The sequence below is a fragment of the Bombus huntii genome, chromosome 12, assembly GCF_024542735.1.
Source record: "Bombus huntii isolate Logan2020A chromosome 12, iyBomHunt1.1, whole genome shotgun sequence".
In the NCBI taxonomy this organism is placed as follows: Eukaryota; Metazoa; Arthropoda; class Insecta; order Hymenoptera; family Apidae; genus Bombus; species Bombus huntii.
The window spans coordinates 8,788,388-8,809,118 of NC_066249.1; the positions used below are offsets into that span (position 1 = coordinate 8,788,388).

Consider the following 20,731-nt stretch of genomic DNA (forward strand, 5'->3'; position numbering starts at 1 on the left):
CGATGTGGAACGTGGAACGCGTTGACGGAAAGCTACGAGTACATCGCGCGTCTTTACGCGTTTATGGGAAATTTGCAGCTGCATGTACACGTACAGAATGTACGTTGTATACGAAAGCGTATAAAACGTTGAGAGTGCAGTACTTGTGATACTTGGTACGCGAGACGATTCTCTGCTTACATTCCGCTTTTCCGATTATCTTCGTAACGATACGAATTTCCAGAAATATTCGTTACACGGTCGTTGTATTTATATTATAAAATACGCCATAGAATTTCAGAATTCTTATGTTTGCGTAATACATTTACCGGAGTCGCGTATTCCTGCTACCGACGCCACTCGAAACAACGATGTTAGAACTGTTTCAGATAAATTCTACGATGTGTTACGAGATATTCATACGCCATATGTCACGTTGTCGCGAGGCTGCAACACTCGGCATAAACGAGATATAATTCATTGTGCTGGATCGCAGGATCAACGAATTTCTAAACGGTGTTCCTTTTCTCGCACTAAGAATTCTTTTCCTCTTCATAAATACAATTCATCAGGCATACAGGAACGAATTGGATTCATTGAAACTCGCGTTTCGCACATTCCTCGAATCATTTTTATCCATTAAGTTCAAGCAACGAATAAACATCGATACTTGTGCATTTCTAGTTTCGTTTTAGAAATGCAAAGATTTTCTGATCGGTTATCGATATCTGCGAAAAGACGAAAGAACAAGGAAGTTCGAAACCATAAAAGCAGTAAATTGTAATTAAATATCAAATCTTTCAAGTTTGAATTTTTTCCTTATTCCGCGAAAAATTTGTTTGAAAGTACGAAGACCAAAAACGCGTTTCATCCTGCAGTTTTGTAAAGGCAACAAATTTTCACACTAACATCCACTAAGATTTTAATCAATTTCATCGAAAATAAATAGAAACTACGAGCCAGAAAACGAGTTCTAAATTCAATATACCGTCAATTTATTCAAGGATAATATATCATCGCAACTAAGTTATATCGAAGTATCTTAGCCATCGAGTAATACAAAAAGGAAAAAATCAACGATTACAAATTTATCGTGTTTTCCCCGTATAATCTCCGAACTCGTTTATTATTTGGTCAATTAATACACACACTTATTAAATACACACACGCAACACGGAGCGTGAAGAGGTTAAAGATCCAGTATTACGACATCCAGGTATATAAAATAGCAACGTTCCAGTAACAATGCTACTGAAATATGTAGTACAAGATCGTAGGTTTTAAAATTCCACAGAACTGGCTCAAAGGCTTGAAACAACGAGTTTTAAGCATCGAAACAATACTCGGGCGGGATACCCGGCGCAGGAACAATGCGATTTCGTAGTCTCACGTTATTCAGATAGGAAACAAATACAACGTCGAACGAATCGGTAGCCCAGCGTTGGAATTACGCGGTGCTCCTAGCTCGACTCCATTTATCTTTACGCACGTTCGCGTGAACTCGTGCCGCTGCCGCCACCGCACCAGGTATCCTAGTGTAAAATGCAAATATATATAGCGTTCCGCCTTAGATCGCCTATCGGCTTATTTATTACTTATTTCGCTCGGCGCTGTCCAATACAGAATGCCGGAACTTATTAATCTCGACGGATGTCTGTATTCGAGATGTGTACCGTCAATTTCCGACTCTACGCTGTTTCTCACGGACACGTTGTGTAACCTGGATACGTGGTGTCGAGATCAACGGATAAGGCAAGTTAAGTTATTAAAAACGTAGAGTGATCGTACGTCGAAGAATATCGGAAAGTTGCGTAAAAGCGGTTATAGAATCTCTAGAGGCGTGAAACAGAAATTTTGGGTAGATGCGATTCTTTCGAGGATACGCGTTTATGTAAGAAAGGAACATAGAACAAAATTATTTCGAGAAAACTGATTTTCGAAATTTGTTCGATATATGCGAATCTGGCTAGTTACCGACTAGATAATCAGCTGGAGGTTATTCTACGCGCAAAAACAAGTGGAAAACGCGGAATGACATTTTTCCACGATTCGCGTTATTTGATAAACTTTTGGTAGTCGCTGTATATCGCAGATTATGTCACTATCCTGACGCCATTTTTCCACCCCCTACACGTTCAAATTTACTGGCGGTGCACGGTTGTGCAACCAGTCGGAATGACCGATACGTATCCCCGCGTGAGTTTTCGATCGTATCGCCGCGCGCTCATGATTCATTTCGTGGGTGGATCGGCCGATCTACTCGTTCGACTTGATGTACGAGGGGTGTGCCTCGGTTCTCGATCCTGAACAGTGAACGTCCACGTAACTGAAAACGCTCGAGCCATTCGCTTGGACGGGGATCTCTCCGCGATCAGCATCGGCAACACAGATCGGCAACACGATCTTATCCGCCTTCGACTCGTCGTATATTCTCGTGCAACGATGAGAAACGACGAATTATTAACACGGGCATCCGAAATTGTCCGATATCGATCTTGGCTAGGTGAATTGGTCTGAGATCGGGTGCGATGAATAGAAAAGGGTTTATCGAAGTTAGAATTACAGCCAGAAGGGAAATTCGAAATTTACCTTGGTTCAATTTGAACGCATAGATATGAAATGCACCGGTGAAAACGTATAGATATAAATCTAGACAAACGCTACGACGGATAAATATATGTACGCGCGCAACGCACTTTTTAGGACTTTATCCCAGTTATCGAATCGAAAGTGAATTTCTAACCTGCCACTCAGCTTTGCACGTACCTATAGAAATCCTTAGCCGAGATTCACTTCAAAGAACAAAAAATTCTCCTCCAATCTCGTCTAATGCGACTTTCCCCGTAGATTCAAACGGCATACAGCTCCTAAGAAACGCAATAAACTTCTTGTTAACAAATTGCCCAATTCCTGTACGCAAGAACTATCGTAAACTCTCGCAACTCGTACCATGTGCTGAATAAACATATCCCCGCCTAACGGCCGTAGCAATCAATCACACGACGTATCGCGAACAAGAAATGTACACTGTCGAATAAAGCTTGAACGATAAACGGGTGAGAAACCGATCTAAAGGAGGCGAGAACGAGGCCAAAGAAGTCGATCGTACGCGAGAAAAAGCGGCGACTCGAACGCCCGATGAGGAAGATCTACGGCACGCATCTCCGCGTAATTTGATTGAACTCGCCGATACGCGGTTCGAGAGCTCGTAAGCAATAAAATGCCGGTTAAGTAATAGAAGCAAGGTCCAGTTCGAGTAATAAACTGTTCACAGGGATTAGAGTTGTCTTTTCGCGCGATCTCCGTGCTCGTAAAACGCCACTGCTCCTTACTATTGGGAAATTATTTTTCATCGGGACGTTCTCGTTCGTTTACTCGGACAAGCGAATCTGATAAGCGAATCCGCGCAAAAACTGTCAGACGGAACATGTTACGCGACTATATGATAACTTTTACGATCTTGAGGTATAGCACAGTATTAAAAGCGCGTTTTAATGTTCGAACGAATCGCTTTTACTTTAAGTCTTTTTATTACGCGTATAATCGCCTGCAGTGGATAGAAAAAGTATAGAAAAATGGAAATTATTTGAATTTCTTAGACTTTGAATTATTCGGATGACAGTCGTTTGATCGATGAGCTAAGCACGTATAATTATATAGAAATTTTTATTGAAGATTAATGTTCCAAGGATATCTATCTATTTATCTATCTATCTATCTATCTATCTATCTATAAACCTTTTTCGCATTTACTCGTTTAATCACTGTCCGCGATATATTTGTTCGTTTAAAAGAAACGCGACGAAATTGGAGAAATCGAGCGATCGTTTGGTTCGGCGTCTCGAGCGCGCGTTTTCAGAACAGTTCTAGATGTTTCGGTTTTAATATCTGCCGCTTATTTTACGAGCCAAGAAAAATTATATCTCGTACAGTCCATCTTTCTTGTCAAAAACTCTCAGTCTCTAAATTCCACAAACCCTAATCACGTAACAAGCTCTTATATCCGATACCTCGTAAAACGAAAACTATCCTAACATCGTTCATTCCCGGATCATTTCTAGATCCACTCCCCTCGAACACTCCCCTTTTTCAGGAATACATTTTCATAACTCAGCCCACTCTCTGCATCCCCCTTGATATAAAGTATCCTATCCTCGTAGTTTACTATCATTCGACGCGATATTAACAATAATTTGTTCACCAGATCGAGAAAGAAAGGAAACAAAAGCGTAGCAAGGGAGTGTCATAAGCGACATATTTATGTCCGATGGTCAGGTGAGCTCCGTAACAGTTCTCAGTGCAGTCGGCAATTTTCTTGTCGTTATAGTCGCGCGACATGCGAAGAAACGCGAACGGGAATTTTTATTCAAAACGAATGGACAAGTTCCCTTCGATTTTCCAGGAAACGTGCCGCGTGTAGGTCCTGAATAAATTCGATTAATTGTATATCATTATTGGGTAATTGCATTCGCCATATGTTCTTGGTTCTAAGGGGTTCCGTAGTCTTTCGTGAATTTTATACTTACGCACACTCCGCAGTAACAGATATCGAATTGCGATCATCGCGATTATCGCTAGTGCAAAATTTTAAGCATCGCTTTCGTTATACGCACAGATAATTTCATAACCTTTGTTTATACTCAAAATACGAATTACTCGGCTGTAGAGTACAGCGTAACTCTGTATTCACGCTCCAAGTACGAACACTTCGATGTTATAAACCAGTTTATACGATTTACAATATGGAACAATTGCATCTAAGCGGTCAAGCGAAGTATTCTTGGCAACAGATGCGTGAAATTCGTCGATAATCGGACGCAATAGGAGAGAGAAATTGAATTTTATCCGGCCATTCGGCAGTTTGATTGCCAGCACAAAGCCGATCGAGTACGTGCCGGGCGCCGCGATCACAGCTATTCCATCGTTTTATTGAAACGACTCGAACAAACGGCAGGAATCATGTCTGGCTGCACAGCCTGTCGCTTCGGACACTCGGCTCGCTTACACAGGATATCCCGTAATAGCTGCTACAACGATCAAATACAAGGCAATTCAATGTTAAACAATAATCGAAACATACGTACAAGCTTTTTTTTTTTTTTGTATAAAATTTCGTTCCTTAAGGAAGATCACAAGCGAAAAACGCGAGAGGCACGTTTTTACTTTTTTTAGACGAGTCATTTTAAAATTCGATACTTTGCTAATTCCACGTCAAAACTTTTATTTCAGAAAACAAACAGATATATCTCATCTCAAACTCCTTGTGCATTTTCATAGAAAATTAACTCGCTCATAATCCAATACGATATACCACATCTTGATACAAGAAACATATCGGAACATGAATCACACGAATTCTAGAGCCAGAATTTCAAAGAATCTCTACCATGTTCGAGCGAAGAATGGTTCGCAAACAGGGAACCACCGCTACTTTCTCGATCAGCAACACCGACGGGAAAAAAAGAAAAAAGTGCTAAAATCAACACGTAGGAAATGCTTCTGTATCGCAAGAATCATCGCAACACACTGCAACGCATGCAACGCGAGTGTTATCGTTCCACGCGATAAGAGGCCTCGGTCCATCCGAGCTCTCGGGACCGGAAGTCGCGCGTTACGCAATCCTCTGGCTCTGTTTGCACAGGACCGGAGGTGAAGATCTCGCGTGCAACGCGAACACATTGTAGATTTCCCGTCTTATATTCGCGCGTGCGCGCGCGACCATTCTTCTCGATTCTCTCTGCGGTTCCCCTTTTCCTCGTGACCATCGTAAAAGCGTTTACTACCCGCCGTGAATTTTTGGCAGCGCGGATTTCACGTGGCGACGCCTTAATGGGACGTCATTAGCTTTATGATATCGCGTTATTTATATCGCGACCCAGCGGTCGCGATTTTATGGAGAACCAAGCGTAATAATGCTGTCACCTGAAATTCGCGCACGAGTGTATAAGGCCGTTCGCAAATTTGCTTTTGGTCGATGTGCTTTAGGTGGTTGTAAATCGACCATCGATGGCTGACCGTGACTGTTCGGCAACGCTTTACGGTGCCAATTCGTTGCTATTGTAGTAACTCGCGTCGTTCTTTCTGGTACAGTTTGTCGAGAGTATTAGACGAAGATGAAGCTTGTATTTGGATTGATACTGTGGATGTTATTGCGCGGAGAATAAAATTCACCGAATCCTATTCAAGGAGTAGGAACGATAAGAAAAAGGAAATTATCTTTCAAAGTTTGATATAATTTTTTGTATTCCTAGAGATGTATAAGTACGATATAATCGTACGTAAATGCTGAATGTTGCTACATAACGCGAGAAGAGCAACATACGCTGTTACGACGTTAGAGTAATACCTATCGCGATTTGATATCGACGTTTACCGGAATATTATAGAGCATTATCGTAATGAGACTGCAATATTACAGAGCAGGACTGTGTTATTAGTTAACCCTTTCGCAACGACAACTTTGACGAATAGCTATTGTAGTACACGACTATGCGTTTGACGTACGAACAATAGAACTACGATAACACATGGAACAGAACTAAATCTAACGAGTGTCGATAACATAGCGATCGAATACATATATAACGGACGATAACTACAGTCGATACTATTATTCGGCATCCATTCGATCGCTCCACGTCAAAGACGATTAAAACGCTTGAAATTCTTTTCGTTCACAGCTACTCGGCGATTCAAAACGTTAGAAGAAGACGCGTTAACCTTTTCATAATCATTATTTATGCTTCGCAATCTGATCTATCTAAAACCGCGTTACTTCTGACTTTTATGGAATTGCACAATTCCGCGAACAATACATAGTTTAGATAGGGATGCGAATTGACTAAAAATTCATAAGAGAAAATAGGTTTGCATCGAGATTAAATCTCAATTAGATGTGTTGCACTTTACGAGACCAGTTATACGAGAAGCTAATGAATGTACTCTACACTATGATTATCTAGTCATCGGCACTTGATCATAGTGCTTCGTGTTTTCAATGAAGTTTAGCAAACACGTGCGCTTAACGGACTACGGTATCAATCTTATTAGCGTTATTAGAAAATGCCAGATATTGATATTATAAATGAGAAATCGACGCTATTGATTCGATAACGCTAAAACCACTAATATCCGGAAAAAAGTATTGCATTATGAATTATTATTAAAAAAATTGTACAACGAGATCGTGTCGAATTGTTATTATTTTCCCAATATAGGGGATATTCTTTCAAGCAACGATATCTCCTATCGAAATCACTTTCGCTCTTTCCTCCGATGCTTTACATATTCCACATTGATTCCACGCAATCTGTATCGTTCTTATACAAGCTTACAGAGGAACGAAGTAAAACAGTTCAGGTATAAAGTGTGAAGAAGAACGCGTTTACGAGGTTGGGTTCAGGCACTCCCTTAAATAAGTTATTTCACCTTCTCTAATTCGGCTCCTATGATGCCTTTAGATCCTTCAGTCCATTCTACGCATTTTACGATTACGACATGGTTTTAACGGACGAATCGTTAAAATTCTCTGAAAAGGTCCACCGAAAGGCAGTGAAATACTCTTTCGTTTTCCTGACACTGAGTCAGCGGAGTTCTTCGTCTTTAGCATAGATCGAACACGTTACGAGATCTCGGCCTCCTTTATTTTTCTTATGTACGGGCGTGTAATATATTTAAACAGCGATCGTTGTTATATACGAGTCATCCCCGTTATTTGTTTTATTTCTACGACGAGACCGAAAGACGCAGAATAAGCACGAAAGAGAAAAAAGAAGACAAATTATAAGCTTCGATCGACGTTTCTACGCGTGATTCGTTTTAGATTCCAATTTGTTTGGGCTGCTTCGATCTCGGTGAAGCCGGTTCATCCAGGTTCCACTGTATTAAAGGAATCGTCGTATACAGCGAACGTGAGCCGTTACGAGCCGATGATTCGAGAGATAGGAGCTTTACGACGATGCCGATCATATTGTTCCATCACGAAATTAAGTCGGAATGCGTTGTCAGTTGACGCGACAGGCGGATATGGCAGCGCCTTTATTCAGGCACGTGTGAGGTAAACCGAGCAGAGCGGTGATTTAATCGGCGAAACAAAAGCGACGGAACCTGGTCGTTTCCATCGTGCATTTTCGTCGTTTGACGATCGCAATATGTCGCCAGTAAGTCGACAACACATATTTATTATTCTGATAAAGTATTTTAATACGCTGTACGTTGTTGGAACGTACAACGTGAAACTCGTTGTAAAAAAGCTTTGTTACCAGTTAGGGTACCTTTTTCGAATTCAATAGATATATTACAGCGAACACGCTAACATAGGTAGTTCGACCGTGATTACGTTTTCTAGTTGAAAAGGATCTATCTCGCATGCGACAAAGATATTCAGCGAGAATACAGATTATACGGCGCTATTCTAATGCAAATTCTATAAGCTCGTAGTTAACACTGCTGGAAGCTTCCAGGTGTGAACTACGTCCTTTTTCGAACAGTGTTTTGACGTTTCGGATCGCGTCTAGCTTTGTTAGGGATTTAAAACTACGTTCTTAAATTCGATAAATACAACTTCAATTTTTCTCTCTCTCTCGTAATAACGTCTATCATTGAAACGATTGATCGATCGATAACGTTTACAAAGATTCGTATCGGCTACTAAAAAATGTTTTTAAGAAAAGAAAAGAAAAAAGAATAGAGGAAAGATCATACAATTAACTCGAAACAATTTTAAAGGTAAGTAAATAACTTTAGAATAATTTTAATAAAACCAAATCATGACACGCAAATTACTGCGTACGAACTTGATCTTTCTAAACTTAAAGTCAACGAATAAATAATACGTATAATCGCTTCGATATAAACTTCTTCGCCAAATTTGGCAATAAAACGAAAACTTGTTCGAAGAAGTTTACGCCATTCCATTCTATATCATTTTTTAACAAAAAGAAAAGAAAAACAATCTCAGCCATTGAACTTACAGAACTTTGAAACTGTACAGCGTTCACGCTCCCCCTCCCCCCATACACACACATCCTGCATTATCGTTTACAAAAGACGCTCAGGATTCGAACCTAAAAAGCTGCTCCCGTAGAAAGCGGAGAAAAAAGAAGGAAAAAAAAAAAAGAAGTATCCAGCCTGTGTAGCTGTTGGAGTATCGCGTATCGCACGAACCCTACCCTTGTTTCTCTATTATGTCCGTCTTTTCACACAATTTCGATGTTACTCCCCGCCCCCTTGACCCGTTCCTCTTTCCCGCGCGCTACCGCATTTCTCCCAGCGGCTAACATTCCACCGGCGATTCCTTTCTCCGCGTTTCTATTAGCGGTTTGTATTTCGAGCAGATGTTTCGCCGACACAATGGCCGCTACACGGGTTAGCCAGTTTCAGCCTCGTAACGGCATTGTTGCGTCGTGATATAAAAGATCGGGTCCACGACCCTCCAGCCTTCTCGACACCCCGAAGAAAACGTGTTTATACACGGCGTTACGAACGAATCACCTGCGGCACACCGAATCGATCCTCGTTGGAGGTGAAAGGACCTCGAACAGAGAGCTTAATCCGACCGGGTAATCGGAGCTGATTTCCGAACGTTTAATTGACAGAGAGTGGACGAAGCTGCGTGGCTTTGTTATTCCGTTCGATCGTATTCGTTGAAATACTAACACGAAAATTTAGAGAAAATGTGTTTGCTTTGAGAATAGGATTATTGGAATTGCTAAAACGACCGCGATTCGCGATAGAATATTTTTTAATTATTCTTAGAAAATTAATATTCGGCATAATCTAACTCGACAAAATGTTCGAAAGCCTCTAATACGATGCAACGATATTGAGACAAAGTAGTAATAATCATTGTGCGTAATTTTATCGAGAAACTTAATGTACTTCTTCTTCCTTTTCCGCCCGATAAATTATCTCGAGGAACGTCCCATGGCGAAAAAACCGTTGCGAATCGGCGACAGCATCGGAGGCCAAGAGAATTCGCGAGCAACCCACCCGGAAATATGATCGTCGCCGATGGTATCGGCGCATATCCGGTCGCGATCGTGCGACTGTAACTCGCAGCGATGTGGCGGCGCAGATGCGAAACAAACGTCGAGAAAAAGAGAAAGATAGGAAGAAGAAACGAAGGGTGAAAGAGAGTTTGACCGCACCGTTAGTCATTGGCTGCTAACACGGCAAAACCAACTCCTTTCCAGCGTGGGTCGTACGAGTATTTAATAGGAAGCAACGAGCAACAGGTCCAACCGAGAGTCGCTTGGGTTACGCCCATTCGAACGCGTTCTCGGTCTTGGAACCGCTATTTTCTCTTTATCGGCGTGGCTTTTCTCCCTTCTACGAGCAGACCAGCGACTAAACGGAAGCCAACGTTTCGATTTGCCGTCACAAGTTGGCACAAGAGGTTCATCGATTCGTATCGTCGAGCGACTAACACGCTTCTTTTCGGTTCGTTACCACGGAAAAGAGAGACGTTCAAACCGTAGAAAAAATATCACTTTGTTCGTTAAAATAGTCGTTTTCGTACATGATCGTGTCTGGTGAACGAGAGGATAAAGAATATCGGTCTCGTAAAAGCGGAGAAACGTCCGTAATGTCGCCTCTATAGTCTGCCTGTTTCTAACTTGCTCACTCTACTGACGATAAAATCTACGTAGATTCAAAAAGATTACGCGTACGAATTCGTATTTACGTACATAGGAATTTCATCGACTATTTCAACGAATAAAGCGATTTGTTCTACGTCTACCTTTCTGTTGTATTTTTTTTTTCTTTTTCTTCTTTGACGTAAAAGAAGACAAGACTTTCTTAGTTACCTGATAATTTAGGTATATTTTATCGCGTGCATTTCGCTTGAAGATACTATATGCGATACATTATACGAAATGTTATATATCGAATGGTACGAATATATTCTACGAGTATATAAAAATTTATAAATCGAAAAAATGTGATACAAGCGCGACTTGTTACAATACGTTATATAATGCGTTATAAATTAAACGTTTTAAGCATAATATTGTAAAGACAACGATGAAATAAAGTAGCGATCCATCGTTTCTTGAACGTATAATCCGTCTTACAATTAGTTAGAAATACAGATGATATATCCATGAACAGTGTTGTATAATTAGAAGTATCGCATACTATAATCTTATTTATTCTTCAGAAGCAAGATACGCAGGTGCCATTGAAAATTAATGCCACTTATAACCAGGACAATGGACCGGCGGTCCCTACAATTTATTTAAGTGCTATTTCCTAAGGAAAACACTCGGCTCACGGGTAACCTAGGCCTGGGAGTCGTAGGATTCTGTTATCTGTCAGCAGTTGTAAATGGGCTTCCACGAAATTAAAGGCTGTCCACGTCAGACTTCTTCGTATTTAACCAAATTGCTCGAAGACTGAACTACTTTAACTTTCGAAAATTTTGATCTACAGACCACGGCAATCGTTCGTTTCTAATTGCGTACGTACTATAATTATAACTACATTTGCCTTCGATAATTTAACTTCACCGCGGAATTATCATTAAATTGCTGTCAAAATTAATAGGTTAGATTTATAGCTGCGTGTTATTAAAATTTATACTACAAGAGTTACGTAAACGTTTCGACAAATTTTGTTTCTTCGATGAAAAGAAAAAAGAGGACAAGCAATCGGAAGTTAAAGATCTTCTATCTTTATCGTCGATCTCCATACATAGAAAAGAACCTTGCCCGTTTATATAAAATCACGTTAATATTAACAATCCCAATCCCATTCCCAACCGCATTAGGATATTTTAATGGAATCAAAGACGGTTAAACGGTCGACGAACAGTCAAGTTGTAACAACGAGATGAAAATATTCAATTTCATGCGTCCATCTATCGATCTATTTTAATATACAATTAAATCGCGAAACGTGCGAACTTGCATAAATATGTGCAGGCTAGCAACGATACGTTAAAAGAAGTCAAAACTCTATCTATCTGTGTATCTAATCCGCGCGTTTCCATTCACAAATTCACCCCTCTGCCACCAAGCGAGTACGTTGTACGTTGGTTTTCCTAGCTTCCGTCGAGCAGAAACAGCGGGGGTATAATAATTCGTGCAGAGAGAGGCCGAACGGTGCGGTAGGTGCCGTCTCGCGAGACGAAACCAATTTTCCACGAGGCGCGATCACGTCGCTCGTTGTTTTTATCGTTACCTCGCTCTCTTCTTCTCGCTCGGGAACGCGGAGAACGAGCATCCACGCGAGCTCCACTGGACGATGGAAGATGACTCGGGCAAGAAGGGAGAAGAAGGGAAGAAATTTTAAGGAGCGAACGAAACGGAGTCCCGGTGATGGGCTCTCCGGGGATCTCTTTAAAGTGCCGCGGCCTTTCGATAATTAGAGGGCAGCCATTGTTACACCCGGCTTCGAGGAGTGCTGGCGACCAAAGTGAGAAAGGAACGAAAAGAGGGTGGGGACGATGGAAGAGGACCAGCCTCGCAGACGGCGAAACGAGCACGCTGCTTCTCTCTTTTTCTCATTTTCGCTCTTTCCTACTTTCTTGGCTTCGTTTTCTCTCGTCCCTTCTCTGTCTGTCCTTTTCCCTTCGTCAATGCGTTCGCGGAGCCTCCGCTTCGAGAAAAAAAAAATCGCCCCTGCCCACGGAAATACGTGATTTTTAAGGGCCGCCACGCGATACCACGCCGTCCCGAGTAAAAGAAAGATCGTGAGAACCGCAGGAAACTGGGAACGCCGCTACGCGTAAATCGACTGCCGCGATTGTAATTTTTCTACGTTTGGTTTCTTTTTTACGAAGCTCATCTTATCATGGTACATCAGCGTTCGCTTCGTCTTAACCGTTGCGTCGTTCAGTTCGAGCTTAGTCGTCCCATTTTTCGAACGATTTTCAACGTTTTATCAGCGTCTCGATCAATTCGAGACATACGGTTCGAACAAAGTCACGGCAAAAGCTAAAGTCATCGCTAGAATACGTATCGAAAAACCAAGTACTCGATGACTCGTGAATATTACCTACATCTGCAACCTAACCGATCTAACCTAACGCATCGAACAAGTGGAAAAACATAGCCTCCCCCGGTATCCTTAACAGGCTTTCTCGTCCCATTTACGACTTCTCCGACTCGAAAACCCGGTACAGAGGCCTTATTCCTTCGGCCGAAGCTCGAACAATCGCGAAACCACTGGTTCAGCCAGCAATTACGTTTAATCTGTGCGCCGACTGAATTATCGAACTCCGCTGGAGAACGCAAAAACCGTCTTTATTGAATCTCCGCGGTCGTAATTAAATTATCGGGCGGTGTTCGCAGGAAAGCATCGATTAGCCATTAGAAACGGAACTTACCCGAGTAACAAGCGGCTGATCCCCTTCATCGTCGCTGAATCGAGCTACCTAAGGACTGCCGTTTCCCATCTTGCGTCTGAAAAACTGGCAACCGGTCGCGAAAGCGGATCTTTCCCTCGATCTCCCGCGCAGTGGCTTCCTTCTTCCAGATCCACGATCGGTCACACGAACGAGTAATTACGCGCGATCCGCGTTTTCATAAATCATCGAGCGCAACCCGATAAAACCGGCAACGCTTTCTCCGCGACGAAAGAATGCCGTCGATCGAGCCACGAGATTTTGCGACGCGCTCTGGATCCTTCGGATCCTTAAACGACGCGGTAGCGATGTTTAATGGCGGACGGAATCGGCATTTGATAATGACAACTTCTGTTTCTTTGAACTGGAACAACGGTGGAAGAGTTTGGTATGCACGCGAAGGAATTTGGACCAGTCTTCTTCTTCCAACTTACGACTCTTTTTACGGTTCGTCTAATTGTTTAGAGTTTTGTTTGGAAGAAACGATTCGCGTTATCGTTGCGAACAACGCGTAGGTTTTTGCTCTTTAGTCGAATTTCTGGCAAATTTGTGTCGACGATCGCCCGATCGAGTTTTCAGGGTGCTGGGATTGATCGGTCTTCGTGTTATTCGGGAGCAATGAACGTTGCTAGGCATAGTCTTTCTTTTTTTAAGTTCGTCCAAAAATGTTTCTAAAATAATCACCAAATATCTTTTCTCTCGCGATCGTTCTACCAGTATATACGCTGTTAAAGCTCGCACCGCACTCTCTTAAAATGGTTATGAGCAAGTCGATGATTGCCTTCCAAACGAGTTATCGTTAAAACTCGTCCTTAAAAAGTTTCTCCCCTTTGAATTCTTCTTAAAATCGCGCGAAGAAGCTACCGAGTGCGTGATCGATGTTCGAGGGATCTAAGTAAGCTCTTCTTCTTTCGTACTCCTTAAAAGCGTACCGCGGCAGTCGTTCACCGCACCATAGACATTTCAGGGATCTAACATTAAAGTACATGAGTTTCTTGCTTTTAATTGCTTCGCTTCGAGGAAGAAGTTGTCGAGCGCGATCTAATCGACTTTGAAAGACGTTTGAATCCTCTTTGCTTCAACCGCATTCAGGATTGCTTCGCAGAAACTAGCGATTGACTTTGAAGTCGCAGAAACTATTAGGTCGCGATTTATAATATCCACGCTGATCTTTTCGAATATCCTCTCAATAGTAAATTCGCACTTTTCCTTTGCCAGTTGTCTCTAAAATTCCAAAAGTGACCAAAGGTAGATAACTTTTACGAACAAATCCCGCCCCTTTTCTTAGATCCTATCTCTGAACGTTGTTTGACGTCGCGTCGTTTAACTTGCAAAATTCACTGGAAATTCGAAGCAAAAATTTGCAATATATTTCAATTTGCAATTTATCTCGAGAATCGTCCACAGGCTCGAGTTCGAAATCTAAACTTCCTGCGACCATGCCAAGAGCGCTGGAACAAGTCACTTATTAAAAAATTCCTTTATTTTTTTTCGAGCCAATCGCGTTTGAAATTACGTTCGAAACGCGAGAACAAACCTCCAGACACGCGATGTTCGCGTTCGAAAGCGAAAATCACTAAAGACCAAAGAGCGAATGTATTCGCGTTTAATTAATGTTCGGTTCGATCTAGAAGCGTGAGTCACGAGATAAATCGTGCTGACTTTTCAAGTAACCGGTGGTTACAAGCCGACAGCCGGCCGATCACTACAATTTACCAAAGTTCTTGCACTCCTCTTTTGCCCCTGTTTCCAAGCAAGGGTTAAGAGTGGAACGAATAAATAGCCGTCTCGTTCTGTAGCGGCAACAGACGTTACACTTTAAGACATTGAAGCATCACGACGACTTGGCTCTTCCATCCTCTTAGCCGAGATATCATTATCTAGAATCAAACCACTTCATCCCGGAATAGCTTCATCATCTCGCCACCTTTTTCGCGAGAAATTGTTAAAGACCGACGTTGAATCTGTCGATTTGCGTATTAAAGTGTAACGATTGCTCGTGAAATTGGCTTTTTACACTCGTTGTAGATTACGATTTTAACCTAACTGCGATCGTTCTGGCATCCTATAGCTTGTTAAATCCCAGACTAGTTTGCTTTCGTTCAACGTCTGTTTCCACGGTATCTCGATTCTCTTTTTAGCGGCTTTGCTTAATCAGATCTATATTTGTACAATTCGCTTTTGTTTATTTCAGTGTTTCGCTTACGATGCGAATTACTTTGATTTTCCTGTTATTTGCGGCAGCTTTTACCTTTAGCTTCGATACGCGTTGAGAATGAATTCGACGAAAAACCGCTGCTTCGGGAGGGAAACGTTTAAACGTTATTCTTTGCAAAGATAAAAGTGTTTTAAAAGCTCTACGGGATTCCAAAGTTCGGCTATATCGCGTACAGTCTTCGGTCATTAATACTGGGTCGTTTGAATTATTCAGTCGAGTCGAGATTATTTCGAGAAAATTTCACAACGAAACTGCTCGTTTTAAAAATAAAACCGATCGATGGTCTCTGAAATTCGACTTTCTCACTCGCGTTTACCAGCTTTCGATCGCGGATTGTTCGACAAAAATGACCAATTCGTAAAGAAATTTTTCAACGTCGTTTCTCGCAAGATCTCCAAAATTCTCAGCTTTCGTACGATCATCGGCTTTCGATCGTGAAACGTTTTGATCGTTCGTTCGGCTCGGATTTTATTCAAAAAGATTCAAGAAGATTAAAAAAGTCATCGTTCCATTCGAAAGACCTCGCTACGACTCCGGAACAACGATTCCTCGAACCACGACAATTTCTTCGATCCCAATCACCACCGTTTTCCTCCGTATCGACTCTGCAACACTTTCACGCACCAAATCTCATCACTCACTCTCCGATATTCGTCTCAAAAAGAGACCATCTACACCACCACTAACGATCGATTATCTTCGCTCGTCGATTATACGAACAATCACCGTCAACCGCTCGATAATCCCCACAAGGTTCCTCCAACTTCCTCAAAGACCCCGTTAAACAGTCCGCGATCCGTCATCCTGCGCTTCGATCGCTCGCAGACTCTCGAAACGATAGTCTTCGACCATCTCGTTGATCCACCGACTCGCAACGAGTTCACGAAGAAGCCACGTTTATTGGGAGGGATTCCTCGATGAGAAATTAAGGGCGAGTGAAACTCGCGTCTGGGATCAGACCTTGGTTCGTTTCGAGTCGGATGATAATTGGCCCGGTACGGTAGCCACCGTTTCTTTGATAACAGGTTCTCCGGTTTCGGTGTTCTCCGTGTTCCGGGCCGCGTATCGCGCATGCGTTCGTCCTTTCGCGTCTACTCCACGGCGAGGAGGTCGTAAAGATAATGCCCACATGCCAGCCGGCAAACAGACCAGAACGGAAAATTTAGTCATCTCTCTCTCTCTCTCTCTCTCTCTCTCTCTCTCTCTCTCTCTCTCTCTCCTACCCTCCTCTCTCTCTATACACCCCCGCTCAAAAGTCTTGGGACAATTTATTAATAAATTATTATATTTGTTTCAAAATTGGAAAAGCTTAAGGAATTATCCTTTTCGACTCTTTCGTCCTGGTTTTTATCATTTTGCTTCTTTTAAGAAATCGATAACGCTAGACTAGACACGCGAGTGGAAGAAATATGAAAGTTGCGCAGAAATTTCAAAGATTGGAACATAAAGTACCGATAAATGCCATTTAACGTCCTCCAACTATCGTCCATGTATTATACACATCGCGTATGTATTTCGAAAGCGTCACAGCTGAAAATAATTCGCCGCTGTGTTAGAAGAAGATGGAAACCGACAAAGGGCGATCCAGAGGACTAAAAATGGAAAAGTACAAAAATAATATTTGACCGTCGTTTCCTACGAATCGTTCGATCGTTGCGATATATGCGCGAAAAAATGAGATTTCCGCTACCGTGACTAAACGAGTCTATGTTGGTTATCGTCGCGATTATATCGTCCAACGAAAAGCCAGTTCTTCGCCAAAGTATTCGTTACATTCGTAGAAACCTTAATATCAGGCGTTTCGTACGAGACATCTTGCTCTAGCACTTTTGAGCAGGAGTGTACATCTGTATATTGGGAACGAGCGATCGTTCGCAACGATTAATTCCTTTCGTTAATTTCGGTCGGGTTGCCGCGTTTGATCGGCCCGCGACATCATGTGGGCCCCTGAAACCACCCCGTTGCAGCTCTCGACAAACCACCATCATCGTGATTTTGCCTTTTGAAACGGTCTCGTCGGTTTCTTGGTTTCGTTGAAACGCGATTAGCTCGGTTCACGTGATCCCGTTTGTTTGCGCGTGTGCGATCGTTTATCGCGCAGATTCGCGTTCAACGCGGCACGATTCAATTTCGTCGGGCAATTACCGCGACCACGAGCGAGTCTTCCGCTATGATTTTTGCCAGCGAACCCATCGGGCTGCTTTTCTCTTTTTCTTTCCAGAGATTACTCGGTCCGTTTCGTGCGGCTTGTTCGCCGCATTTTTCTTCCGGATCGGCAATTTCGTTTTTATCGAACGTTTTGTCAATCGGTTTGTCGAAGTTTGAGACAGGTGTTTCGAGAGTTATTCGAGGCGTGATTAAGCGTGCAGGAATTTCACAGAGCAAGGAAGGTTTTCGAGTTATACGCTCGATAGGAATTTGTTTATACTCACGCGTATATAAAATAGTTTAAAAGAAAGCAACTTGTATCGTCTTAAACTTCGAATATTTTCCTAACGTATTTCGCCGATAACAAGGGAAAGCCGTAAGGGTAAAAGGCGAAACGATATCTCCGATATACCCTTGTGTACGTTGGCGAAAGAGCATAACGCGCTAGAGACGTGTTAGTCGACTTGATGGGGTTAACAACACATTATAGAAGAATCTCAAGCATTCGTGGGGTTTGTGCTCTAACTCATAAAATTGATCGTGAAAATTCTCGTGTCGTCGAGTTATCATTTAAGAACCATTAACTATTTAACGATTATAGCTAAACGATCGTAAGCTAAGATTATAAATTATACGTACATGTTTCATCTGAATCCTGTAGTGCGTTTCGTTCTATCTAGAAAATACGGTGAATTCGGAACAGCGAGATAATAAAAGAGTTCAGGACACTCTGTATATGGGTTCACAGTCGTAAAAAGGTTAAAACGTTTCTTTCGAACTTATCTAAAGAGCGATATATTTGAAATATCGAAAACACGCTTCAAAAATACCTAACTTCTTAGTACATTCGGTTATAAAATTTCTAATTGGTAATACGTTTCGCTTGTATATCCCTTCGCGTTATAGCTTTAACGAAAGAAAAAGCAAAATATGTATTTCGAAATAAATCTCCCATCTTTCTAATGAAGAAGCAAAATCATTAACGCGTTCGTACTCTTGTTATCTCGTATTTTTAAAAGCCAACGGATTAAAGCGAGACTTTACATGCCATTTTTAAACATCCATCGCGCTTATCGGATATCACAACGTTCGTGTTACGCTCGATTTGTAAATCGAATTTTCCAAAATTTAATTAATACCCTGCGATTTAGGTGAACATGCAAGTTAATACACAGCGTAGCTAGCGGAGTGGAAAGCGTGTTTAGTCTCGCATAAATCAAATCGTTCCGTGGCACGGCAGTGTAATTAGCGGCTCATTAACGATGTTAATTTATTGGCCTACTTGTCGCAAAGTGATTCGATACCAGTTAGATCGCTTCGTAATTATTCGAACGGAACGGTTTTCGTTTTTCTAATTTGGACACCGGTTCCCTCGCGACAATTTAGTTATGCAAAACAATTCACAGAGGGGCCCCGATCGATATCCTAACCAGTTTTCTATCGGCGTTCCGACCGATCGAAAATTGAATTGTTTACGCAAAGTTGGACTGTTCGCCAAATAGATTTGATCACTTGGCAACAAGAGCAATCGACTGTCACGATTTTTACGTCGCAATTTCTCCCTTGTTTCAACAAGCGGAAAGATTTTGACAGTTCGAAGAAAAACCCTATGACGCGCTTGAGACGAAGAATCGTGAATATCAATCTGTCCCTTAGATACAGAATTATTTGAACACGCTGCAACGTTAGAACCGAGGCTGTAAAATCAAATTTAAGAATTCCATTAAAAGGCCATATAACACGAACCCCGGGGAATTAACAAATCCCATGTAACCCTGTCGGAGAAGTTTCCATTAAACAAACTACCAAGATCTCGGTGAAGGAATAAAAAGAACGTTGTATATTTTACCAAGGCGAGTTCTACGGATGGTCAGCGTTGAACCGCCGTAAAACATTCCGCTAAAGTGTGTTCGCATTCGCCTCCTAGACGCGGATCGTCCTCCGCTAAGATCCTGGTGAAGAAAAGCTGGCGAAGAAATGTCGTGCGTCTAATCGTGAACGTAAACACAGAACTCGCGTTCAGGCTCTCGCATGGTCCCACGAAATGTGTTTTAACGACTGCCGCACACGGTGCATGAGCCATAAATGTTGCGCCGACCCGGGGATTCGTGTAATAGCCACTAAAAGCAGCCCTCGTCCCTTTATGGACCGTAAAAGCTCGGATATTTGGAACGAGGAAACCGTCGCTTAAAATTTAAGCAGAAGCGAGCCGCGATCGTCCTCGATGGGCCGACGACTCGTCTTTTCGGAGTCGTCACACCGCGAAAAACAAAGTTTTCTTCGTTTCTTCGTTCTTCGAGTTTGAGAAGAAAGTATTTTTTAGATCGTTAGGTAACGATAACGAAGATCTTGATTGACACTGATTTAGCATTAATTTCTCGTTTTCGCCAAAAATCGCGAATCTGTCTTTGGTAGAATCGGCGCACGATTAGGTATCACCCTGTATAACGATGTAACTCTTTCGTACACGATCGATGTACGCAAGGCATACGAGGGCACGGGAAATATATCGGCTTGTCGGCTCTTTCAGAGAAGTTTCGCGTAGGCGCACAGGTCCGTTCGAGGCAGAGATCGTTTAAAAGGGGATCCACGACTTATTAGGCACCGACATAGCTTCAATTCGCGGCCTCTATTAATACATGCTAGCCGATTTACTTTTCTGCCTGTTTACACCCTACTTGCGTCGCTTGTTTTTCGCGCTCCACTCGATTTCCGCTCGCCCAACTAATTGAATCGCCGATTATACCAACATGCAATTTCCATCACCGCGTTCTGCCTTCGTATCGAAACCATGGATAATTGCGCCAATCGTTGCAATAATATTTCTAATCGTAAAGAACAATTTACGCCAAGGTAAAATTTGTTCTCGACTGTTCGCTCGAATTACGAGATATCGTACGTTCTTCGAACGTTTCGTCCGTTTAAGAAAATCGAACGGACGAGACACGAGTACTACGCTAACGTGCTTTTGAACGATGTTTCTATATTCTGATAGACTTTTTTTTATCGTAGCACACAAGCAGCCTAAAAATAAAAGT

General features: G+C 42.1%; 1 protein-coding gene across 4 annotated transcripts in view; it reads right to left on the bottom strand.

Annotated features, from left to right (window-relative positions):
- LOC126871564 (protein Wnt-7b) overlaps positions 1 to 20,731 on the bottom strand; it is a 140,434-nt gene that overhangs the window by 112,155 nt on the left and 7,548 nt on the right. The window contains exon 1 of one of the 4 annotated variants that reach the window (XM_050630504.1): positions 13,310 to 16,681. The exons of 2 other annotated variants lie outside the window; for them this stretch is intronic. In XM_050630504.1, coding sequence (XP_050486461.1) covers positions 13,310 to 13,338 — 29 coding nt within the window. In that variant the 5' untranslated portion in view covers positions 13,339 to 16,681. Of the gene's footprint in view, positions 1 to 13,309; positions 16,682 to 20,731 lie in introns of those variants that run through there. One more of the 4 variants, XM_050630503.1, reaches the window with a different exon arrangement.